We start from the raw sequence: 26177 nt of genomic DNA, 5'->3' as shown, positions 1-26177 counted from the left end.
CTACACACGCTGTCATTTACTCTCGATACGTTGTTTTGGTTAATAGGAGCATGAACGAATTCACCAGCCAGGCCCATCGCTGAGCTCCCTCAAACCCCGAGTCTTCAGCTGCTCCTCGTGTGGGAAGGCCTTCCCGAAGCGTAGTCAGCTGGAGAGACACAACCGCACACACACAGGTGATTTGAGGAGATGAGTTCATTTTTACAGTCCTGCCACATCCCTCTTTGGAATCGAGTTGCTAACATGATTAGCTCTATAAAGCCTAGAGACACAGTTCTGTTAGCCTATTAGCATTTGAATAGACTCGCAATTTGGACCACATCATACTAAACCTTTATGGCCCCTTTTACATAGATTGTGCAACATTGCCGGTAGTGGGGCAACCATCACGCCGCTGTTCTTGTCATCAAGGCTCCTCAGATTACTTCCACAGCCTATGTTTTCTAGAAAGTTGGCATCAGAAAGATGCTAACATCATTAGCATTTGGAATTTGCTTCTTTCCTATTTGCACATTCTGTGCACATTTGAAGACACTTAAACTCATCAGTTAGTTTTCTGAAGTTGCAACATCAGAATCATCTCTTTATTTGCCAAATATTTCAAAAACACACAAAGAATTTGCCTCTGGTCTCCAGTAGTTAGAGACGCTCTTCTACGAAATGTTGAAGGCTTTGAATCTCATTTAACAAATTTGAGAAAGGGTGTCATCATTCTCAGGTTATTTGCAGTCATCACACGCATTTATGGAAAGCCTCTTTTTAACTTTATGAAGTATCCTAGTGAAGTAGTAGATGTTACTGATATTTTATAGCAAATCCCAGTACTTTCCATACTTCCAGCCATTTGAGTATTCATTCGCTATCCTCTTTGTCATCACTAGTAAGACAATTGAACAATATCTTTAAGCTAGATATCTTCATTGAATATCAGATCAAACCACTATTCATATGTACTGGAAATTGGAATTTGACTGTTTGTTTTTTGAAGCGTCTACATTTTCAGCAGACCATGTGAAACAATCAGCCGACAGTATTTTGGTGCCTTGTTGCCCAACAGGCGAGCGTCCCTTCAAGTGTCCTCAATGCGAGAAAGCCTTCAACCAGAAGAGTTCTTTGCAAGTGCACATGGTCAAACACACAGGAAAGAAGCCCTTCAAGTGTGAGATATGCAGCATCCGATTCACTCAGAAGAGCAACATGAGACACCACATGAAGAGAGCCCACGGCTACGGTGAGCATGGGGACAAAGTTGCCTCCAACACCTTTACCTTCCATTTTCCGTGATAGAGAAAGTTCTTTCAAGAATTTCAAATCATGTTGAACGGTATAGCCACAGTTTTAAGACTGAAGCTCCGTGTTTAAAGACCTTCCTCTTTGAAATAGATTTGTGGATGTCTGCTTGACACAGTCAGCATACAAAACGTCCTCCTTCAAATGAGCGGGTGCGTGCTGCATTTCCACACAGCCTTGGTTTGGAGCCATCCTCACTTTTATCCTGATAAACTTAAATCACAATTTGTTTGTTAAAATTTGTTAAAAGTAGCAGGAACATGAAGTACTCTAATTTTAACACAGTTAAATACATTTTGTAAAACAGTTGGTTTTCCATATGGAATTATTTTCCATGCGTTCTCAATTACTCAATCGAAGTAAGCTTCAGTTTTGTGGGGCTTTTTTTGTGTTGGAGTCAAACCTTTTATTTATTTTTGCAGTTTTTCGTCTTCACAGGTCAAATTCAAGATATAACTCAGCGCCAAGAAGGACCAACCACTCAAGTCACTGTAACCCCGGAACTTGACCTGGAAGTTGTCCCTGAGTCATCTGGGGATTGGCACAATGTTTTCCCATGAGTCATCCCAGATCATACAAATCCAAAACAGGTTTATCCATCCATCCCTTTTCTTAGCTTCTTATCCTCACAAGGATCGCAGGGAGTGCTGGAGCCTATCCCAGGTGTCACCGGGCATGAGGCAGGGTACACCCTGAACTGGTTGCCAGCCAACAGCAGACCACATGGAGACAGACAACAGTTGCACTCACAATCACACCTAAGGGTAATTTAAAGTTTTTGGGATGTGGGAGGAAACCGGAGTGCATGGGGAGAGGATCCCAACTTCACAAAAGTGGCGCCGGGATTGAACCCAGGTCCTCAGAACTGTGAGGCCAACGCTTTCCAGCTGCACCACTGTGCCGCCCAAATCAGGCTTATATCAGAGAAAAAGAAAGCAGATTATATATTGCATACTGCTGAGTTCGGAAAGAGAAATATAGCTGACTTTTGCCAAACATCATCTTGCCTTCAAAATTATTACTTTGGGGGAAAAAGATATTGGCCGTCTATTTTTGGATGCTATTTTCTGTCACTGCTTTGAACAATCTTGTTTAGACATAACCAGTCGGCGAATATGTAGAATCAATCAATCAATCAGAGAAAATGTTGAATAATATGTCAATATAGTTTCACGATATCACAGAATTTAATTATTCATGTTTTTTTTGAGGTAAGAGGTAAAATGTTGACTTTCCTAGAATTTCAATGGGTCCCCTATGAAAGATTAATTTCTCAATTTATTTGATTCTCTTCAGAGGTTTGTTTTGATGACTATGGGCATTAAAGAGAGAGTAGATTGTTTTTTTGAATGGGGAAAGAGGAAAGTGGATCTAAAAAAAAAAACCCTTGCAGACTGAGAGACTTTATTAGTAGGACGAATGCTGGTGTGGCATCAAAAGCAGCTAAGCAAGAGCAAATTTTTTTTCTCCGCAACTGTTCATTTTATTACTTGGTCTTATACTGACATTTATAGTAATACATGTTTATAGTGTACATTGTTTGTTTTTCTGCTCCTTTTGTAAATAGTGAATTAGGTTTGTTTATAGTTCTTCTGCAGGATGTTTGTATTTTGGGCCTACTGGGCTTATTGTAAAGCTGACATTTTTTTTTCAGTTGTTTTCTATTGTCCATAAGAAAAGATGATTAAAGTAATTTTTATATTATCTGACACCATCTCCAGTTTTGACATTATTTATAAATATCCATCCATCCATTTTCTGGGCCACTTATCCTCACAAGAGTCGCGGGAGTACTAGAGTCTTTCCCGGCTATCTTCAGACAGGAGGCGGGCTACACCCTGAACAGGTTGCCAGCCAATGGCAGGGCATATACAAACAAAGAACCCTTCGGACTCAAATTCACAGTTATGGGCAATTTAGGTTCTTCAATCAACTAACCATGCATGTTTTTGGGTTGTGGGAGGAAACCATTTTGCCTGGAGAAAATCCACGCAGGCACGGCGAGACCATGCAAACTCCATACAGGAGGGCCGGGGATTTGAATCCCAGTCCTCAGAACTGTCAGGCAGATGCACTAATTTATTATTATTAACTATTTATTGGAAATGCAATACAGAAGAATGTCCATGGTTGAACACAATCCATTCTGTATTCCTCACTGACTTCTAAGTTCTAATTAAAAAAATGAAATCGAATAGCAAATACACATAAAGTAACTTCACTTGCTTCAGGTTCAAAATGTCACATCACAATACCTTTATATTAAATTTGCAGGTAGTGGTGGGTAGAGTAGCCAAATATTGTACTTAAATGAGAGACCTGTAACTTCTAAATAATGTCTCAAGTAAAAGTAAAAAGTAGTCCCTTTAACCCCAAAATTACTTGCGTAAGAGTAAAATTACTTAGTGGAAAAAAAACAAAACGATTCAAGTACTATTCAAAGGAACCTCTGACTTATTGAATAGATGAGAGCATAAACATTAAATGAAATAAAGACAACTAAAAAGTGAATGTGTAAAATTAGATTGTGTGTGCACGTAAGCGAAAAAAACACAAACCCCAAAAGATGCATGTCTTAGATTTGTTAGGATAAAATGGGGCTAATGTATTTTCTCAAGTTAAATGTGGGCCAAAGTATCTGCATTTGGGAAGACAGCTCCAGACAAATTTTTAAATTATTTTCCGATTGTGTTGAGCAGCTAGAATTTTTTTTTTTTGTCCATGATTCCGCTTCTGATTCTGTGGTTAAGAACCCCTCCAAGCTTCACATATATCTTGTGGTGGCTTAAAAAAAAAGCAAGGATGAAAATAATGGATGAGAAACTTATTTGCTGCTGTTCACCTTTTCTACATTTTACGTTTTGCATCGTTGCAATTTTTTTTCAAAATGTGTTATATTCATTGACCTCTGTAGTGCTTCATAGCCATTTTGAGATTCCTCTAGAGATGTGTAATCAGATTCAAGTCTATGCTTTGGGTAGGGCCATTCAGAACATCCACAGAATTGTCATGAAGCCACTTCTTTGACATTTTGATGGAATCTTACAGTCCCTGTCCTGCTGAAAGATCCACCCCCACTCCAGACTGAGGTCAAGTGGACTCTGGAGCAGGTTTGATCCAGGATGTCTCTGCAGATTCATTTTTCCCTGTCTCTTCTCCTTGATCTATACTCACAGCATGATGCTGCATCCTCCATGCATCACCATAGCGACGGTATTGACCAGGGCAGGAGTGGTGCACTGTTTCCTCCAAGAATGACATCTATAATTCATGCCAAATAATTCAATCTTTGGCAGCACAGGGAAGCAACTGGTTAGAATGTCTGACTCACAGGTCTGAGGGCTGGGGTTGAAATCCCGGCCCCGCCTGTGTGAAGTTTGCATGCTCTTCCGGTGCCTGTGTGGGCTTTCTCTGGGCACTCCGGTTTCCTCCCACATCCCAAAAATATGCATTAAATTAGAGACTGGAAATTGCCCCAATGTGTGATTGTGAGTGCAACTGTTGTATGTTTCCATGTGCCTGTGCTTGGCTGGCAACCAGTTAAGGGTGATCCCTGCCTCCTGCCCAAAGATAGCTGGAATAGTCTCCAGCACTCCTGCGACCCTTGTGAGGATAAGCAGCCCAGAAGATGGATGGATGAACAGATGTCCATCTAATCAAGTCATCCCTTTTGTACACTTAGCAATGAGTCCTATCCCACACCAGTACCTATGTATAGTTTAATTTTATTCAGTTCATTAAACATAGTTACTTGAGATTAATTATTTGCTGGGGTTTTTTTTTAATACATTTACTCTTTTGTTGATGTATTTGCTGTTGTGTTTTGCAGTTCAGAGCCACCATAACATTCATTTGACTTTTGAGGCAAATATTGGTTCACCTCCAAATTGTGAACCCTCATTGGGGTTTGACTATGGATGTTCCACTGCATTACTCATAATATTGGGAAGCGCAATTGAAGCAAGGTTAGTACTGCTTTATCAAAACAAAAGTAATGTAGTACTCAAAGTTGAGGTTGGTTTAGGGGAGTCTCTATCAGACTCAGGATATATTCTCAAGAACACTCTACCTTGTTTCATGTTGACTTAGCTATTTTTATATACAATAACTCCTTAGCCAGCATTGTAAAGGCTTTTTTTCTGTAGGGTTGGTGATCTCAGCATGAATGGATATCTTTGGATAACTAGTGGTAATGAATCTTTGTTATGTCAACACCGCAGAGAGGAAGAGTCCTGAGTTCTAAATTCTGTGAGGTTCTTGTTTTGAATCTCAGCTCCAGTCTTTGTGGAGTGTAGTGGTCTGTCATTGCAGTTGTTGTTGTTCCTGTTGTTGTTGTTGGTAGTGGTGGTAGTACTCTGGCCTTGTCCCGTATCCCAAACACATGGACGTTTAGTTGATTGAAGGCTACAGTACATTGTCCATACATTTGAATGTGAGTGTAAATTAAAACCAATCCGAATCATCCATCCATTTTCCAAGCCACTTATCCTCAGAAGGGTCACAGGAGTGCTGGAGTCTATCTCAGCCAACTTCGGGCGAAAGGTAGAACACAACCTGAAGTGGTCACCAGTCAGTCGCAGAGCACATACCGACACCATCACTTAGTGAGAACTGAATCCACGCTGCCTCCACTAGACCATCAGTGACTCTAGCTCAGAAGCACTTGTATAATAACACTGTTGTGGTGGCTCCAGATGTATGGATTTACATTCCATTCCATCAAGGTGGTCTACAGTTGTTTACGTTATAGTTTCAAATATGCAGCTAAATAAACAATCAGGCTAATACAAGTTGCTGTTGGCTCTACTGCTGATGTATAACGTTTTCTAAAAGCAGCAATGTCCTTCTACAGTATAAACAAGTTTGTTGCGGCCCTAATGTTTTATCAGGTGGAAAAAGAGGTCTGCTGTTTTTTTTTTTGAGGGAATATGAATATAGTATATAAATGGTTGAGGGTTTTTTGTTTGTTTCATTCCCTCCAGTGCTCCTTCCATCTTCACTGTGTATTTCTGTGCTCTTTTCACCATAACGTCAAGCTCCACCTGAATAGTGGCCTATCAGAGCACTTGGTCTCAATTACATGCTAGAAATGAGTCATGTTTGTTTTATGTAGGAGGAAACATCATCAAATGTTTGTCTGGCTGGCTGAAAAGACAAATTATTTTGCTTTCCTTCAGGTTCACATAAAGCATCGCACACTATGGAAAGGATAGGGCTTTTTTATTTTGGTTTTCAGGAAAGTGGCCATTCAATTTATTAAACAGGAGGGTCTTTACATTCAGTCTAAATGATGCATTGGAAGTGGATTCAGACACGTTGTAGATGTCTTATTTTTCACACATGGGTGCACACACCTGCAGTTTAATTCAGCTGGAATAATTCATTTCTTCCTGACGTAGTTGGACAGAAGCACCAGAAAATGTTTCACAACTTAATTAGTCAGAGAGCACCTTTTTGAAATAGTTTGTTTGTCTGAGTAATCCAGAAAAATGAAACAGCAGTTGGTTTAAGGAGGCAAGAAGAGAGGCCAAAAACAGAAATTGTGACAAGGCTGACCATACTTTTAGTCAGTAACTGCACGCGTAGAGACCAGCCAAGCACACAGAGTAAATTGCAATGTGATGTTATCGCTACAGTTAAGAGAAATGATGAGTATGTGTCACTTCACTGCTCATTGCTGAAAATATTTCAAATGTTGAGAATGTCTACCTACAGGATAACCAAAATCATTCAAATAACAAACATGTAGATCACATTTATGACATCACACTTAACCAGACACAGGGAGGTGGAGTGAAAAAAACAAACATTAGAACCAAAATGGCTCTAGTCTACAGTCATGTAAGTGTGGTTACCACAAAATCTACACAAATTCCTGTTAATGGCCACAGAGAGCGTGTAAGGATATGAAAGACATGACAGGACAAGAAAGACAGAAGCTGCCTGATCCTGGAACACACGTTAAAAGTGGCAACAACAAGCAAGTTCAGAACTTGAACTTTACTCTTACAGTCCAGATCAGCTCAGGCACATTTGAGGTTTTTTTTTTTTTTTAGAGACGTCAGACACGAGTACAGACACTGAAGCACATATACAGCCATGGCAGGAGGTCAGGGGGTCATTCAGGATGCATGAAAGCAGCTTCAGGGTCACATTCAGGAAATGATGCAGGCAGGTAACAGATTGTGTGGCTATCTGCCAGCCAATGCAGGGTAAGACAACATGACAGATGATACTTCAACGATATTACGTGTTATCAAATTCAAATGAGTTTTAAGCATCACAAGGTTTCATTTTATTCCTCTCCTTGCCCGCATTACTCATTCTTGTCCTTGACCTCTTCTAAGGGGATGTTGGAACTTCAACGTCTGGCTGGAGAAGAGCTGCGGCTTCCCTGTGCAACACATGAATGATAAAAGTACATTTCAAATATGTACTTTATACCCAGTGCACAAACCACCAGTTTTCCCATTTGAAATGTGTCATGTGATCGACCAGCATGTCCGCAGGGATCTTGTGATGTTTGCTTCATTCAGTAAGCGAGAAGAGGTGACACTTATGGCAGGACTGAACTTGCCGCTTCACCATGACAACACACCTGCTCACAATGCAATGAGCATCTGATAAAAAGAGGCATATGTAACAGCCCAAACAAAACTCTCCTGGAGCCATATTCAAAACCTAATCGGGAGTCTGGCATTTTTTATTGACTTTAATTAATTTTCAAGCCTCTTATCCTCACAAGGGTCACGGGAGTGCCGGACCCAATCCCAGCTGTTTTTGGGCAAGAGGCGTGGTCCACGCTGAACTGCTCACCAGCCAATCACAGGGCACATAGAGACAAATGGTTGCACTCACAATCACACCTAGGGGCAATTTAGAGTGTTCAATTAATGTTGTATGTTTTTGGGATGTGAGAGGAAACCGGGGTGCCTGGGGAAAACCCACGCAGGCATGTGGAGAGCATGCAAACTCCACACAGGCGGGGCCGGGATTTGAACCCCGGTCCTCAGAACTGTGAGGCCAACGCTCTTCAGCTTCACCACTGTGCTGCCAAACTTGAATTTATGTGGTCAAAAGTGTATGTGATCGACTAGCACAAGGTAGATGATACATGGTTTTGAAAATGTTAAGCGAATCTGAATCAAGAAAGAGTGGTGGGCTTTTGTATGCAGCCCCCTGTACTCTGACAAACCTTACAGTCAATTACCTTCACAGGTCACCAAATTAGTACCTTAAGTCACTTGTGTCTAATTTACTGTGTAAGTACGTCTGTTCTTTGAAGGCCACAATGGTTTGTTTATTCCTGTGTGGAAGTGCAATGGAGTGCTGTAAAATACTATTTTTCTTGTTACATTTTTTCTGCCCCTTTTAACGGGGGGGACTGGAATATACAAATAGCATTTTATTCATTTTCAATCGATGCCAATGGATGTTAGTATTTAGATGGGATCGAAGTTTCAGCAGCCATTTTCCTCCACGGCAGTAGCATAAATAAAAACAGAAGATGGATAGAGTGTTACTGAAGATAGCTGAATGCATGTAATGATTATTTGGCATTTTTTCAGAAGCAAACGTGATGATGAGATCACAAGAAAAGTTCTAATAGGAAAAAAAAAAAACAAGTAAAAATGTGATAACCCCAAATGTGTTATTTTGAAGACTTGTCTTTGTAATGGATTTTTATTCCTTTTGGGAGATGGACAATAACTGATTTTAATCTTGGTTAATACATATTGCTTGATTTATTATGTTTGTGTTTGATTAGGTAGCATATTTTTTCCTCTTTCTTCTGTGATCTAATCACTCTGAGAATAACATTTTTTCCCTTCAACAATCCCTTTTCATGGCATGTTGAATTTGCAAAGAAAATCAGGTTTCAGTTTATCAACTAGCTTATAATAGTAAGTACAGTAGTTCCTATTATTTTTTATCAACAGTGTTTCAGATCAGGTGTTTTTGCCCCACCCAACTTTATTTTTTTTTAATCAAAAATATGGAATATATACTCTGGTATATGGTACACGTTTCTCATTAACAAGGAAGCCGTAACAAAAACTAACCTTATTAACTCCTTATTCTTCAGCAAGAAAAAAACAAAACAAAAAAAAAAACACACTGACAAGTTCGACTATAAATAGAAACGAGAACTAAATACAGAGCACATTCCACAGTTAATGAAATTCTATCATAACCCGACGGTAGTTTCTCCAATTTGCCAACGCAAAACAGATTGAAAGTGTGATGCATGTGACTCAGTGCTAATTAGAAACATTCTATACTGTACGCTTCCCATCACTGTTTACACGTGTTGCTTGATTGCAACAATTTTGCATCTACAGATGAGAATGCAACCACCAGGGAAATTTCATTCCACCTTTCATGTACTAAGCTAACGAAGGTAGAGAGAGAGTTGCAAACCAATTAAAACTCAGCCGCGCTGCAGCATGAAATTTGCGTCTCCCAAACACTCATTTTTGTGGCTTTATGGATTTGTTTTGATTAATTTATTAAAAATGCACAAGATTTATCTATTTTCTATACTATTTGTACTCTCTAGGGTCACAAGTGGGCTGCAGCCTACCTCAGATGGCTTTGAACAAGAGGCCGGGTAGACCCTGAACTGGGCAGGAGTCAGTTGCAGTTGAAAGAACCAACTATCTTCATATTTACCACTTTGAGCAATTTGGGGTCTCAAATGTAATGTATGAATGAATGTAGAAGCAACCCAGAATAAGTAAGTAAGTTTCTTTCGGCTTGTCCCTTTCGGGGTCGCCACAGCGTGTCATCTCAGATGACCCAGCGAAAAACAAACACATTGACGTCATTGATTTTTCATTGGCTCACATTCATTCATTCATTCATAGAGGACGTGTATTATGAGTAGTCCATTGCTACATCATGCAATCAAATGGGAATTTTGTTTTTGGTGCCACTTTCCCATGTTGGATATGTTATAGTGGTTGATCTGTGGCTCACAAAAAGAACTTCCGAAAGTAGCTTTATAAAGCCAAAACTTGTTATACATAGCACATTACACTTTGTCCACAACGTTTTCAGAAGTTTGTGCTTGTTGTGATGGGGTTAACCACATGGACCAAATAAGAAATATGCATTTCAAAAAGAATTTGAGGATACAAAACAATCATCTGAAATGACTGCCTATAGATGAGGGTCCTGCCATGAGAAAAGGAACTGCCATCTCCACTCGTATTAGATAAGCACTTGCACTAAAGATCAAAATAATATACGTATTGTGCATGTTGATCAATTGTGGGTTTTAAAGATGCGGTGGATTTATTGCAATTAGGATGTTTTTGGAGCTTTTCAACCTTGAATACAAGCATGTTAGTTACTCACGCTTCTGTTGTTATCATCACTGAGGTAGAAACAAAAGATAAAAACACAATTTTGGACTCTGAGAAAGAGAATATACAGGAGATGTTTCTTGAAACTAATTTAGAACCTTTTTTTTTTTTCCTTACCATTTTAAAGATCCTAGTCAGGGAGCCTTTGCCGTCCCCTCCGGTGGACCTCTTGGCTTTAGCAGCCTGCGACTTCTGATCACCCTGCGGCAAGGATAATGAATTTCAGGACAGGGGGAGATAGGATTACACTGTACAAATTCAGAACGAGACACAAGGTGAGAAAACAAGATGGATGGGGGTTCAGACAAGTTTGTTTCTGCCATTAAAGAATGGAAGGGAGAAACTTAAAATGAAACTGGAAAACATTGTAAGGTGTTGAACTGTTAGAAATTCAAAGACGTCCATACATTCCCGATATTGCTGGTTCTCATTAGGTATCGATTTTGCTAACTTTGGGCGAGACGCAAGTTTTGCCAATTGCAGGGAACACGCAGTTATAGACAGAACTCACTCACTTGCTCGCTCACATTCACGCTCAGGACAATTTAGAATTTTCAATTGCCATGCATGTATTGTAAAGGTGAGAGGAAGCCAGGCTACATGGAGAAAATCCCCACTAACGTGGGGAAAAAAAACAAAAGATGAAATTCGAGTTCCGGACCTCCAAATTGTGAGGCAGACATGCTGAACAGCAAGTGCCAAATGTTTGGTATATTGTCTCTTGATAATGGATCCGCTGACCTCCAGCTGACACCGAACGCGTGACAGAAATAGAAAGAAAAACAATACTAATCAGCTCACGAGTACATTTCCTTTTGTGTACATTTCCTGACCCCACGTATGAGATAGTCGCAATTGATTTTGGCAACATTTTAACACAGAACTGTTTGCAAATCAAAACACGTTAAACACACATCAACAAAACAAGTCTTCTTCCTATTCATGATTTTCAGTTCCATTTGCAAAAGGCACATTCTCAGGGTTGACACTAACCGGATCGGTCCAAAACTGACCAAACAAATCAAAAAGGAATGTATGTCTGGTAATCTGTACACGTATACCCACGACACACATTTAACCGGATGGATGGACAGGCATCCCACATGGATGTGTGTGTATTGTACGAGCAAAGGAAAAAAAATCCTCTTTTGGTGACCTGTCGCTCTTATGTCTTAGGAGGGGCCTCTAATTGGGCAAAATTTATGTGTGGGTTGCAATCATATCCTGTGATAGATTATCATCATTATGGCCCTCAGATAATTTGTTCAATGGCCATTTCAGATCACTATTAGCGTTTCTCATTTTCAATATGCAATACAAGAGAATTGCAATTTCTAGGAGGTGTAACTGACATTCAGTTCCATACGACATCCATGCAAATGAATATTCTTTTTCCCAGCTATGTGTGGTTTACGCTTAGCACACACAAACACACTCGGACGCACACATGCATTAGTTAAGTGGGTGCAGATGGTCAAGATATTCCTTTAAAAATAAAAATGGACAGCAAGTCAATGAGGCAGAATGGCTGAAGTGGTCGATGTACTGTAGACTAAAAAGAAACAGATTGACTGCATCAGGCATGAAAGGCTTGATAGGATGACCTTGCCTGAGCTACAGATTAAATGAGCCATGATAGCACTTTGTTTTTTGGTGTCATCAAAGCACCTACCAGACCTATCTTGGCTGCTAGTCCTCTCCACTGGACATGCCCAGAGACAAGAGACAGGAAGTAAAAGGGACAAGGAACTGTTAGAAAAGCCAGTCTGTCTGAGGGGAGGGAAGAAGTCACAAGGTCATGCGGGGTGGCAAGGGAGGATGACAAAAGGCAATTGGAGGGAGAAAGTGATGGAGGAAGAGGAGGAGAGCAAAGCCAAGGCTAACTTTAAAACACACAAAGTAGAACACAAAAGAGTAGAATGACTCCGTCCACCCGGCTATCTCAAACATACAAGCCTGATTTTTAAAAAAGTAGTATGAAGAGTTACTACCTTTAAGAGGTCATAGTCTTGTTTCTTAATTAATGTCCAAATTTTCTACTTTCAAAATTGAGATATTAAACATGACAAAATCCTGCTCATGCTCCTCCCATTTTTACATGAATGTTGCTCAATTAGTGTAAATGCATTCCTTATAGTGAGTTTTGAAGACTTACCCTTGACTTTGGGGGGGCAGGAGAAACCTGAGAGGGATTTCATGAAAAACATTGAAGAGTTTGGATAGAGTTAGTGAGATGGCACACACACTACCAAATTTGCGAAGAACTCCTCAAATGAGTTCATGAGAGGCCATCAAAGCCACACTTCACTCACGATGGTACGGAAGAAGTGGACAACCGCATTCTCTGGCCCCCGCTTGCGAGGGGACGTGGCAGATGCTTTCTGAGGAACGGGAGACAGGGCCCCACGGAAAGACCCCTGAAAATAGACATAAAAAGGGTGAATAGATGATAAATTGCTCAAAACTTTCCTCTAAGTCACAAAAGACTTACTTACTACCTATTGCGATACACTCAATTTATTTCGGCACAGGCAGTATTGGGAAAGCTCATTTTCGACACAAACTAGTTCAAAGTTCAGTTTACGATTCCAAAAAATGAACTAGATGAGTTCATAATTCAGAATTTAAAACGTTAAACTAGATTCACCATTCCAAAAATTAAGAACCAGTAGCTCACAATTGTTTGTTTTCTCAATATGTTGCTAAAAGCTATTCTCATCAAAATACAAGCATTTCATATTTCCATTGTTGCCACTCACACGCACACACAGAGACACACACACAAATCTATATGTGTATATATACATACAATGAAGAAAATAAGTATTTGAACACCCTGCTATATTGCAAGTTCTCCCACTTAGAAACCATGAAGGGGTCTGAAATTTTCATCGTAGGTGCATGTCCACTGTGAGACACACAATCTAAAAAGAAAAATCCAGAAATCAGAATGTATGATTTTTTTTAACGATTTCTGCAAATAAGTATTCGAACACCTGCCCATCAGCTCGAATTCTAACCCTCAAAGACGTGTTAGTCCGCCTTTAAAAGTCCACCTCCACTCCATCTATTATCCTGAATCAGATGCACCTGTGTGAGGTCATTAACTGCGTAGACACCTGTCCACCTCATACAATCAGTAAGACTCAAACTTGTAACATTGCCAAGACCAGAGAGCTGGCCACACTAGAAACTTGATATGCTTCTTATAGAGGCACTCCTTCGTTTTCCTGGCTGTGTGCTTCGACCCAGCCACGGCCCATCTTCAATGGTCTGACTGAGGAAAAGAGGTTGTTCCCCAAAATCTCAAAATACATGGCCGCGGTCATCCTCTCCTTAATACAGTGCAGTCGTCCTGTCCCATGTGCAGAAAAACAGGTGTCTTTATTTGGCTCAGACCTCACACAGGTGCATCTGATTCAGGATAATACATGGAGTGGAGGTGGACTTTTAAAGGCGGACTAACAGGTCTTTGAGAGTCAGAATTCTAGCTGTAGACAGGTGATCAAATATTTATTTGCAGCTGTATCACACAAATAAATCATTAAAAAAATCATATATTCTGATTTCTGGATTTTTCTTTTTAGATTATCTCTCACAGTGGACATGCACCTACAATGAAAATTTTGACCCTTCCATGATTTCTAAGTGGGAGAACGTGCAATATAGCAGGGTGTTCAAATACTTATTTCTTCACTATATGTCTTTTTTATGTCAAAAACTTAAATGCTTTTACATTTTTTTTCCTGAATGAGGGTTGTGAGCATGTTGGAGCCTATCCCAGCTATTTTTGAGCAGGAGCCAGCCAATCACAGACTGTATTACATATATATAGCAAATTGATGATAACTAAAACCATTCATTTATCCATCCATTTTCCAAACTGCTTATCACCACAAGGGACACGGGAGTGCTAGAGCGAAACCCAGCTAACTTAGAGCAAAAGGTAGACTACACCCTGAACTGGTCGCCAGCCAGTCGCAGGGCTGGATAATTGAAAACAAAAGTCAAGGACAATAGTCCGTTCAACCATTGATGAATTCAGTTTAAAAAGGGCTTTGGTAACAGCAAAATAAAAATGCTTTCAGTATCTTAACATGATTATTCATTACATATGAGATTTTAAATTTTTTAATTTAAGTATTCAGATTTTAGATACAGATTTTGAATCATGGTGATTCAAATAATTTTGTTTCACTGGCTACATAAAATTTTGTGGTGTGCCGGATGTGACCCCCAGGTCCCGTTTAACAAGTGACCTAGAAAAATGACAATGTCCGATTACAGAATCAGCCAGGATGTTTTTTTTTTTTTTTGTAAATATTGTCACTAGTACATATACGGTATATACAATACACTATACTGTATACTGCAGGGACACCATTTTTGAGGATAGTATTTAAAGTGCGGACTTGGGAAAATGCATTATAGAAATTATGGTTATTCAGTAATTGACTTAAGACTACATTTGATCAGTTAATTAACATTATAAATGAGCTTTATGAAGGAATTAAAGCTGGAAACAATCATTTGGTCTCACGTCATTACTGGTTCAAGAGAGAAAAAAAAGACCCAAACCTTTTTCCACCTGGGACGTACGGTCGTCAGGCCTCCTTTTCTCTGACCTCATTAATGTGACAGTAATGTTTGTAATTAGATGTGGTGTATGGAACAAAGAAGAGGGTGAATAGGCCACACATTAGTAGATGATCACGATTTATAAAGGGGTTCTTTGATGCACATTTTCATTGTGCATTTATTTGAATAGTGCATCCACACTTTTTTTCAAGCCCCGCAAGTGATCTTTTTATGATGTTCTCTTCCATAAATGTGTTATTTTCACCAAATGGAGCTGTCTGGATGTTGCATGTCATAGGAATTTGATGAGATCAAAGGAGGGCTATGGAGCAACCTCTCAGGATGTGGTTTTTGTAGAGTCTCAGACTTTGATGTGTGCGAGTCTCTTCTTTGCATGTACTGCAGGTTTCTTAAAAGTGTTACCTTATTATAGTAGGCTGAAGATGTATTTAAATATCATGAAGAGACTAGAGAATAGAATTTCTGTTCTGTTTCTTTAATGTCTTTCCTGCAACCTGCTACTGCTGTGACGTTTTGTCAGATGTTTGACTTCCCATGTAGAACTACTTTAACATTAATGACAACAAACGCCAAGAAAATAACTGGACTTACTTTGCTAAAATCTAACATGCTAACACTCTTCAAAAGACACAATGTTTATTTGGGACTTTATATATCACTGAATAATTTCTAAAAGTAGGGGGAGAAGCTTGCTCATCTGGGGTGCCTCAGAGTAGAACCGCTGCTCCTCCACATGAGTTGCCTGGGGGATCTGTTGAGGATGCCTCCTGGAAGCCTCCTTGGTGAGGTGCTCTGAGATTGTCCCACCAGTAGGAGACCTCAGGATGAACCTGGACGCCCTGGATAGACTATGACTCCCCGCTGGCCATGAAACGCCCAGGGACCCAATCTGGAAGAGCTGAATGAAGTGGCTGGGGAGAGGAAAGTCTGGAGTTCGCACTAAAGTTATTAACCCTACGACTTGACCTTGGATAAGCGGAAGCGGGTTCTAAAAGTGCTAAATCAATACAGTGTATACCATATAAAAATAGTAACCACAGGAGTTGGATGCTGTGTGAGCTGGGCAATAGCCAAATGTGAGGACCTTGGCGATCCGATTCCCGGCTACAGAAACTAGCTATGGGGACACATCTCTGTTATTGGACTTCTGCGCTCACCACAGATTGTCCGTAACGAACACCATGTTCAAGCATAATGGTGTCCACTTGTGCACTTGCCAACAGGACACACTAGGTCGCAGTTCGTTGATCGACTTTGTGGTAGTGTCATCAGACTTATGGCCACATGCCTTGGACAGTTGGGAGAAAATAGGGGCAAAGCTGTCAACTGCTGAACTGGTAAATTGGCTCTGATAATGAAGGAAGATGTCGGTCTGACCTCGCAGGCCCAAATGTATTCTGAGGGACTGCTGGGAACGTCTGGCAGAATCACCTGTCAAATGAGGCGCCGCGTTCGGCAGTCACAGCTTCTGCAAAGGCTGTGCATTGGGGGCGGCTCTGAAGAACCCAGCCAACAATGCGTTACTCAGTCGCGTGTGCGCATAAAGCGCCACGGCTCAACTGTGAGCACCCCCCTAAAGCAGCACCGCTCGGCTCTGTCATAAGCCACACTGGCCGGTTGCGATGAGCTGCGATGTCTCATCTCCGCAGCGGAAGTGGATCAGACGGAATGCGGTTTGGCCGTGATGGGATATCAACTGAATACTAAACAATAGTGTAATATTGCCCTGAGGGCTCGAAACAATAGTGTAATATTGCCCCGGTAACTTCACTCGGTTGTGTGGTGTTGTCCTTTTCGAAAAGAGCTTCGGTGTCAGAAGGGGTGATGGAAAAATCTGAATATCTCTGTTGTTCAGCTTCCATAGTAGCAGGCACTGCGGGTTTTCGACGGCGGAAGTGACGATGACGTCAAGGACAGAGGACGCGACTAATGTGGCGACCACTTGGATGTCGAGGGACACTCAATTGTGCAACTTTGTGTATGGATGAAACGTTCTCTGCTCACTTTTTTTTTTCGTATAGACATTGAAGTGAATACGGTTATATGTATTTGTCATTACAATATCTATTTTAGAATGTTTATAGGGATGACAGTCCCACTTTAAGTGTGCACTAACTGGGGATGTTGTTGTTTTCAGAATCACACACATAACAGAGCCAGGACACATCCACCACCATTTAAAAAAACTACTGATTAACCACAAATAAACTTCACCTATCATAATCTTTTCCTGACATATTTGTACTTCATCTTACAGTACAAGGGGTCTGCAGAAAATTTCCCAAGCATTAGATGGGTTGAGTATGGAGAAAGGCACAAAAGAGGTCCCATGGGATTACATATTCCATGTAAATCAATGAAAACTACAGAAATTTCTGGCAACCAACGGATATATAATACATGTGATGTCAATTCACCATTTTTATCATATGTCTAGGCTACGTGGTAGGGAGGTAAGCTTGATCCTACAAAGAAAACAAACACTCCCAAACTCATGTAGGAAAATGTGTTGTGGCCTCATGAAACCAAGGTTGAATCTTTTGGCCACAATTTCAAAAGGTATGTATGGTGCAAAAAAAAAAAATGCCCATAATTCCAAAATAAAACCACACGTACAGCGACAAGTGGTAGTAACAGAATCATGCTTTGGGGCTGTTTTTCTTCAGCTGAAATTGGGGCCTTCAAGTAGTCAAGGATAGGTGTAGTTATGTACAGATACCAATCAGATACCAATCAGTGTTACCACAATACCTTAAGGCTTCTGTAAGAAAACAACACATCAGGAAAAGCCTACTAGAATAGCTGAACTTCATTTGGAGTTTAACAGAGCTGGCAGATGTGGGTTGAATCCAATTTAATGAGTTTAAATGTGACTAGTTATTTGTTAACCCAAACATTTCCTTAGTCATTAAACAGGTGCACACTTTTGCAACCACATTATCGCAGTTATTTTTACTTCCCTGTACTGTTCAATGTAGTCGTTATAGCTCAAATTAATTGTGAAAATAGTTTTTAATTCATTCATGTTGAACCCAGTTTTATGTCACCAAAAAAAAAACTGCCATATGAAAAGGTTAGTGTAGACTTTTTTTTTTTTTTTTTAAGAACCAATGTGTACAATTTTAACTGACTCTCTTTGGCAAACCGACATAACTACTATGTGCCCTGTGGTAATAGTGAGATTGACACCAATGCCTGAATTAGTAATTGGTTTTATCTAGCTACTTTGTATGTGTTTTGAAAAAGTACAACTTTCTCTTTTTGAGAGAGTGGCATTACAAATACAGGGTAATCTTAGAAATTCTATAATCTATCCAGCATTCAGGTTCAAGATCAAGTTATGTATTGTAGCATAGGAGAAAGGGCAGTCCTAATGATCACAAGTTCATCCTCTGAGGTTAGAGGCCACCATATCACTTCATAATACCACCCATCCATCCATTTTCTTTGCCGCTTATCCTCAGGAGGGTCGCAAAGAGTGCTGGAACCTATCCCAGCTGTCAACGGGGAGGAGGCAGGGTAGACCCTGAATTGGTTGCCAGCCAATCGCAGGGCACACGGAGAAAGACAACAGTCGCATTCACACCTAGGGGCTATTTAGAGTCTCCAATTAACCCAAGAGAATCCATGGGGTCACATATGACCCAGTGTAATTAAGGGCCCAATGTATAAACGCAACGGACCACAGTTATCCTTTTTACCCTTAAAGCCCATCGTTTCACATGTGTCCACCTGATAGTGACTGCTGGTGGGGATTCCCCTATCCTTGTTTCAGAGGGACCCTCTTCCAAAACTAAAAGTAAATTATTAAATTTTTCCAAATGTGATGTTTTTGTGTTACTTTGATGCTCATTGATTAATTTAGTTAGTACATACAATTTTAAAAGAGGATTTGGATGTCTTGGATTCTCAAGGGTTAATGTTGCATGTTTTGGGGATGTGGGAGGAAACCAGAATGTCCAGAGAAAACCCACACAGGCACGGGGAGAACGTGCAAACTCAACACAGGAGGGGTGAGGATTAGAATGCTGGTCCTCAGAAGTGTGAGGCCAACACTTTACAACTGTGCCCCCATGGACAGTTTTTTTTTTAGTAGTTTTGCACACAAGTTGTTCATACCAGTGTCCTTCTTTATCTTTTGTGTTCAAAAATAGCAAAACACATTTGAGAAGAGAGGATAGTTTAAAAATGTCCAATATAAATTGCGCGCGCATCCATGTGTGTGGAGGCTGCGGCGCAGCCTCAGCTAGATTCTGCCTCTAGCAGCCCCAAGGTAAATTGAGTTTAAGAGCCCTGCTTTATGTTTTTTTCCTTCCCGGCACTATATGTCCCTGGCACAGACAGAAGAACAATGATTAATTGATCATTTTTAGACATACAGTACTAGGTCAAATATGATAATTTCATGGCTCTGCTGAAGATCTCTTACAGCACAGTAGGGTTCCATAACACCCTCGCTTGGAAATACAGATTCATGCTGTGACTGTACCTTAGATGTTCAGGGGATACTCTGTTTGGTAATGTGTTTGTGTCACTTCTTCAGTCACGAGATATATATCCGATCTTCTAGCTTTTGTTGCAGTCACACTGGAAGCTTTCTGATACATAGCAGATTTTTATCCACATTTGAAAAAGGCCTGATTCGAATCTGAAGATATCTGATTCCCTGCTCTTTTTTTTTTTTTTTCTTTGTTTGACACAAACCCGAATCATATTTGTCACTTGAGCCATGCAATGTAAATCAGGCCTCGTCAATTTGTCTCAAAGTGCTTGAAGGTTGTTGATTTTGTGTCCAAACAAGAGGCACAATTCTAATCTATCAGATTGGTCTTAATACTACATTCATATCCTTTCAGAAAGTAATGAGGTGTTGAAGTGCCAAAATGAACAGCTGTATTTCGAGTGAGAAAGATTCACTTCTCTAAATGCAGGTTATGCATTGTTTATCCTCATATCTAATACGGACCCGCAGGTACTTTGTTCATACACTACAACTATTCCACGTGTGTGAAGTCATGTCAAGGGCTTCTTAAATTCCATAGAGTTGAAATGATCAAAATGGAGATGCACACAGATTTGAAAATTAAAGGGTTTTTTTCATATCTGAAATCAAATAACAGAAGCAATTTTCAACCATGCGTTATGAGAAATTACCTATTTTTTTTATACTTCTTATGGACATATTTGTATTGATCATAGCACACATAAGGAGAATGTATAAACAATGTGGGAATAACACATTTTCAAAAGTGAAATTAAAACTGAATGCCTACCTAATTGGAACAATAGTCTGTCTTTGTCATCTTGGGCTACATAATTGCGAACAATATTTCTTGTTCTGACATGGGGGAATCATGCAGAAAATGCAAGCTACCTAAAAATGGGCCAGCACAGTTACTTATTTGTCAGTTGTTAGAACATATGGCAAAAAGTAAGATATTCTGGGATAAACAGAGAAAGTATTTATAAATTGGAAAGCAAAGCAAAACAATAAGCGCAAAAGGTGTTGTTAAAGATTTTTAATCAAGCAAAAATCCAAATGCTGAAAACAGGATCAGATTAGGAACAGTTCACTGGTCACATCAAAGAGTTGACAGCAAACTAATACAGTTCAAGTATCCACTATAAAGTTGACACTCAGAGGTCAAGGATGTGAACCTGAGGTGAGCGACTGATGTGAAGGAGGGAGAGTGTGCCCATGCTCCCTCCTCCATTCAAGACACTAGGGTTAGAATGTGGTCTTATTTTGGTGTGAAAGTGAGCTTCTTTGTAAGAGCTTGATTAATGTAACCACTGCTCAAAACGACAAAGTCTTCCTTTTAGCTTTAAACTAGATTCAAGAAAGCAGAATGGCAGAAAACCGCTGAGCCTTGCCTGTGTTTGCATGATTTCCTCGTGCCTGGGTAGGTTTTCTACCGGTACTCCAGTTTCCTCCCACATCCCCCAAAACATGCATTGTAGCATAATTGAAGACTCTAAATTGCCTGTAGGTATGAATGTGAGTGTGATCAGTTGTTTAAATGTGCCTTGTGATTGGCTGGCGACCAGTTCGGGGCGGGCCCCGCCTTTCGCCCAAAGATAGGCTCCAGTATGGCAGCGACCCCAGTGAAATAAGTGGTGTGCATTATTTAAACATGGATTTTTAAAATTCAGCAAAAGACCTAAGCAGACAGCATGTAAGACTGATTTAACATCTTTGAGCAGTCATTTTACCCCCCACCCCTGAAAAAAAAGTTTGAAAAAATACTAATCTTGCTGAATCCTTGATGTGTATGAAGTGTCTACAGCAGAAAGTGCTGGTTCCTTTTGGCTTGAGGCAACAGAGGTGAGCTAACTGCATCTTAGTTTCTTGAAATGTGAACACTAATTATATGAAGGCAAACCCTTGGTGAGTACATCTACTTTATACTGCCAAAAGTAACCTGCTTTGATGCAGATATGAGTTTAAGTGACATCATCAATCCATAGGGTTTAATATGACATTGGTCCATCCTCTGTAGCTATAACAATTCAATCTCTTCTGGGAAGGTTTTCCACGAGGGTTAGGAATGTTTTTTATGGGCTTCTTTGAGCATTTTTCCCAAAAGTGTTTTTGTGAGGTTACACACTGATGTTGGATGAGAACTCTCGGATTTAATTCATCCAAAAGCTTTGAATGGCGTTGAGGTCAGTATTTTGTAAGCCAATCAAGTTCATTCACAAACTCACTCATCTTTTTATGAACTTTGATTTGGGCACTGATATCCTATCATTTTGGAACCAAAAAGGGCCAAAGTTGGACATTTCCAAAATATTATCCCCTGAGCCCTAGTGAAAGGAAGTCAGAATGCTTCGGCATACCAATAGCTTTTACCCCTTTCTGTTCCAACATGTCTGTGCACTGGTGCGCAAAGCGAGGTCCATAAAGACATGGCTGAGAGAATTTGACTAGCCTCCACAGAGGCCTGCACTCAACCTCACAAATTAGCTCCTTGATGAATGGGGAAAAACTCTCAGCAACTCACTCCTAAATATTGTTAAAAGGCTTCCCACAAGAGTTGAAGCTGTTACAATTGCAAAGGGTAGACCAACATCACATTAAACTGTCTGGTTATCACTTAAAATCCTATGACTAAAGGCAGAAGAGCGAATACTTTTGCCAATATATTGCATTTATATATACTCTTTTCACTGTAAAAGCATTTAATATACAGCATATGATTTTCATGATAAAATTATGCAAATACTGCTGCAAAAATACTACAGTGCTTAACATGTTGTTTTGTTAATGTGTTCCCTGACATTTTGCCGAAGCAAAGGAATGTCTGATGAACAAAATATTCATTGACATGTCTAATAATTACTCTCCTTGACAGTTTAGCAGAACGCTTAGCCACCGCTTACATTTCAGAAGGTGGATGGAAGATCTACCTATTATCTTTCCAAAGTCATCGTGTCTTTCCAAAGTCATCGTGTCTAAATAAGTCGCGAAAAAAAATCCCATATCACGAAGCCAACATCTGGCTCCACATTTTCACAAAACTACAAAAAGCCTGAGGAGACATTGTTCAATTGTGCTTGGAACTAAAACCTAGTCAATGCTGATAAGTACTGCAGCGATAAAGATAGCCACTACACAAAACATACACTTGCATCACTATAATGAATAACTGATGGCAAAACGGGATCCTTACAACACAAGACTCCATAAAGCCATGCAAACCCCAATGTTGCATAACAATACAGTAAAGTACAGAAATATTTGGACAATGAGTTTTATGATTATGCCTTTAGGGCAGGTCTTTTTTTTTTTTAACGGTTTGGTTAAGATCAGCGTGCAATGAACTGAGTGGGCAAGCCAACCACAAGAGTTAAGTGGGTGTGTTTTTCATTTACAGTAATCCTTTTACTTTATATCTATAATTTAGTCTTCAATGAGGTTAACTTTTAGAATCTACGAGGTGGCATGGTGTGCAGCTATAGAGTGTTGGCCTCACAGTTCTGAAGACCGAGGTTCAAGTCCCGGCCCCGCCTCTGTGGAGTTTGCATGTTCTCCCCATACCTGCGTGGGTTTTCTCTGGGCACTCCGGTTTCCTTCTACATCCACAAACGTGCATTCATTGGACACTCTAAATTTGCACCCAAGGTGTGATTTTGAGTGTGACTGCTGTCTATCCCAATTTGCCCTACAATTGGCTGGCAAGCAGTTCAGGGTGAACTCTGCCTCCAGCACTCCCGCGACCTTCGAGAGGATAAGCAGCTCAGAAAATGGATGAATGGATAGAATCTAGGAGCAATGAAAAGTGCCTGAAGAAAACCAACGTACTGTATCTGTCATGCTCCTGGATTCCAGCCCGGGCTGGGCGTGGCCAGCTAATCAGAAGGAGCACACCTGCGCCTCATGACCACTGATTAGACCCAGTATATATAGGACCCGGGGGACGACTAGTCCTTCGCCAGATCGTTGCCTCTCATGCCTCGTTCCCGCACTACCGTATGCATGACGTGTACCGACCCATGCCTGTTTCCCGACCAACCTCGTAAGCCTGCCGCAACTGCTACTTCTGCTTGTTTGGACTGACTCACTGATTACCGACCTTGGAACGAATAAAGGCTTCCTCTGTACTGCCTGCTTGCCTCTGGAGTCGTGCATTTGGGTCCGCCCTCGAGTCTCGTTCGTGACAGTATCCATAGGAAGAACATACAAACTCTGAGCTGATATTCAAGAGCTCAAATGTCAGAACTCCGAGTCAGACATCATAACCACCTGGCTAGAGTGCTGCCGTGACAATCATAACAACTTTTGCCTTCAAAAATTGAGGTAACCCGCATAAAAATTAATATAAATGCCATATTTTTTGTGAAAAACAATCTGAAATTTGAAAATCTACAATTCAGTCATATATTGAGTATTTTAGTTCCATTATGGGGTTACCAAAAGACAAAATTATACCAACTCATCGTCCAAATAGTTTTGTACCTGTCTGTTTTAAATTAGTAACTACAGTATATCATTGCCGTCCAATAAAAAAAGTGTGCTTCACCAAATTTGTTTTTTTTTTGTTATGTCCTGAATACAAATGTAAAATCAGCCCACTAAACTTGATTTGCTTTGGTTGGACTGCAACAATAATGCTCTTTAATTAATGTCTATTATTTATCACTTCAGCTTTAAATGCCCACCAAAGATCAAAGTTTAAACACACAATAGTAATGCAGAAAAATAACATTGGCAAAATCTTTCCCAATCATACCAAACCTGTAATAAGATGGTGCTGAAATCCAGTTCATAAAACATTTAAATAAACAGAAGCATTGCAATTATATCACCTGTACAACATTAACTAAATTCAACCAAACAATAATACCGCAGATTTTAGTACCATTCAAACAAAAAACACGATAACATAGAAACATATCTGTAAATGATTCAAAATCATAATCTTTGTATTAATAATACATTAAAAGCCTTACAACCCCAGCCAAAAGTGATTTTCATTCAAATTCACAACCCAAAGACTGAAACTGAACCAATATACCCAAGCCTATAGGATGATATTCGTTGTACTAAATTATTTCAAGAATTGTTAAACCGCCAGAAGTGAAATTGGTTTTGGAAGAGAATTGTTTGAATGAACTGAGATACTAGTGAAGTTTTTACGTTAATCCTCTCTGCCCCCTCACCTTGCTCTTCTTCTTCTTGTCCCCTCCAAAGAATTTTCCAATCTGATCCAGAACACCAGGGTTCTTCTTCCTGCGGCCCAAACCAAAGGCGGCCTGTGCGGAGCTGCTTGCCGATGCCATGCTTGTGAGAGTCGTAATTTTTGGTGTAGTTGTCGAAAGTGTGGGTTCACGTCTCTCTTTGGAACAGCAGAGGATGGATGTGAGTTGAGAGGGGAGCTGGAGGGAGGAAAGGCTAGCCTAGTCTAGGTCCTGTTCAGGGCTCTCCGACCCACACTCTGAAGCCGCCCCGCTGTGCTCCTGGATAGTCTGCAACTCGTCCGATTCAGAGGGCCGCTCTTTGAAGGTGTTGTCCTCTCGGCCCGGGGCATCTCGGGAGAAGAGGCGGGCCAGATGGGGGCGCGGCGTGGCAGCGTCAGGGTCAGCTGTGCTGGCGGAGGTCCAAGCTGAGTGGGGGCCCTCAGCGCCTGTGGAGTCAGTCACCGCCGGGTTCTCCGAGATGAGGCCATTGTTCTGGTTTGCATCTGTCTCACCCATTCCTGCACAGAAACAACAGGGATCACTTATGGTCTCGGGCCTGCATGGCACACAGCACACTACAGTAACACAATGGCCTCTTTTGAGCACACTGCACCCTTCCTGCTACTGGGCTAGAGGTTCAAAACGTTGGCATATGAACCAGAATGAACCTTGCTTGATTGATCTGGTTGGAGATCTGTTCCATTGTTGCTAAGCATTTTCTTCATTATAATTCCATACAGGTTCACATACAGTCGTATAGAATATTATATATAGTGGCCAAAAAACAGATATCCTAAAACATGGACAATGAAGAAACAAATCATTGACATTAAGCAGAGGATCTGGATGAAAATGCAGTTATAGGAATTCTTCTTAAACCACAATCTCTTCAGTCCATGAACCAGGAAACGGGTAAACACGTGATCGTTTCACTTTTTTTTTTTTTTTTAAACTTTGCACAGGTCTGCGTTCCAGTGACTGAAATTTTATCTGTGGCTTTATCTACTGTATTTTTAGTATTTAATACTGTAGTAAGGTCAAAACCATTGGTATGCCTGACGTCAATGTTCAGGCGGCGTCGCCGTCTTTGCAGTCAAGATGTTGCAAAGTAATTAGATAAAGAACCCAATATGTTATGCCTCATTCATTGTTGTTTTAGTTCAACAATCAATTCATCCATTTTCTACACCACTTATCCTATTCAGGGTTACAAGTTGGCAGAGTCCAGTTAACTCTGCT

The 26177-nt window shown here is 40.4% G+C and overlaps 3 protein-coding genes across 10 annotated transcripts in view; 1 reads left to right on the top strand and 2 right to left on the bottom strand.

Moving 5' to 3' along the window:
• The window catches only part of LOC133501064 (zinc finger protein 236-like), a 51283-nt gene extending 46298 nt beyond the window's left edge, over positions 1–4985 (top strand). For 3 of the 5 annotated variants that reach the window (XM_061820501.1, XM_061820498.1, XM_061820500.1), the window contains 3 exons: positions 47–176; positions 1058–1231; positions 1729–4985. In XM_061820501.1, coding sequence (XP_061676485.1) covers positions 47–176; positions 1058–1231; positions 1729–1850 — 426 coding nt within the window. In that variant the 3' untranslated portion in view covers positions 1851–4985. Of the gene's footprint in view, positions 1–46; positions 181–1057; positions 1232–1712 lie in introns of those variants that run through there. The other 2 variants (XM_061820499.1, XR_009795089.1) reach the window with 2 other exon arrangements.
• A 1521-nt stretch (positions 4986–6506) lies between these two features.
• On the bottom strand, positions 6507–25053 carry LOC133501026 (myelin basic protein-like). 3 transcript variants are annotated; one of them, XM_061820406.1, is made up of 7 exons: positions 24921–25053; positions 12971–13075; positions 12814–12840; positions 12331–12360; positions 10776–10859; positions 10651–10669; positions 6507–7684 (listed from the first exon to the last, which is right to left on the bottom strand). In XM_061820406.1, the coding sequence occupies exons 1-6, from the start codon at positions 25038–25040 to the stop codon at positions 10667–10669; spliced, it is 369 nt and encodes a 122-aa protein (XP_061676390.1). In that variant the 5' UTR covers positions 25041–25053; the 3' UTR covers positions 6507–7684; positions 10651–10666. The 3 variants fall into 3 exon arrangements, with proteins under 3 accessions (XP_061676390.1, XP_061676388.1, XP_061676389.1); XM_061820404.1 differs by lacking the exon at positions 10651–10669; XM_061820405.1 differs by lacking the exons at positions 10651–10669; positions 12331–12360.
• The window catches only part of LOC133501025 (myelin basic protein-like), a 56007-nt gene continuing 54847 nt past the window's right edge, over positions 25018–26177 (bottom strand). For both annotated transcript variants that reach the window (XM_061820403.1, XM_061820402.1), the window contains exon 5: positions 25018–25456. In XM_061820403.1, the coding sequence (XP_061676387.1) occupies positions 25158–25456 (299 nt within the window). In that variant the 3' untranslated portion in view covers positions 25018–25157. The remainder of the gene's footprint in view (positions 25457–26177) is intronic.

This window comes from Syngnathoides biaculeatus, chromosome 5 (assembly GCF_019802595.1).
Source record: "Syngnathoides biaculeatus isolate LvHL_M chromosome 5, ASM1980259v1, whole genome shotgun sequence".
NCBI classification, from domain to species: domain Eukaryota; kingdom Metazoa; phylum Chordata; class Actinopteri; order Syngnathiformes; family Syngnathidae; genus Syngnathoides; species Syngnathoides biaculeatus.
The sequence above is the reverse complement of the archived record's forward strand: the minus strand, read 5'-3'. Positions and strand labels throughout refer to the sequence as shown.

Excerpts from the sequence above, each read along its gene's own strand:
- LOC133501026 (XM_061820404.1), bottom strand. The coding sequence starts at position 25,040 with ATGGCATCGGCAAGCAGCTCCGCACAGGCCGCCTTTGGTTTGGGCCGC. Across the intron at positions 13,076-24,920 it reads ACAAGAAGAAGAAGAGCAAG|GGGTCTTTCCGTGGGGCCCT; the intron begins GTGAGGGGGCAG and ends GTCTATTTTCAG. Across the intron at positions 12,841-12,970 it reads TCCACTTCTTCCGTACCATC|GTTTCTCCTGCCCCCCCAAA; the intron begins GTGAGTGAAGTG and ends AATCCCTCTCAG.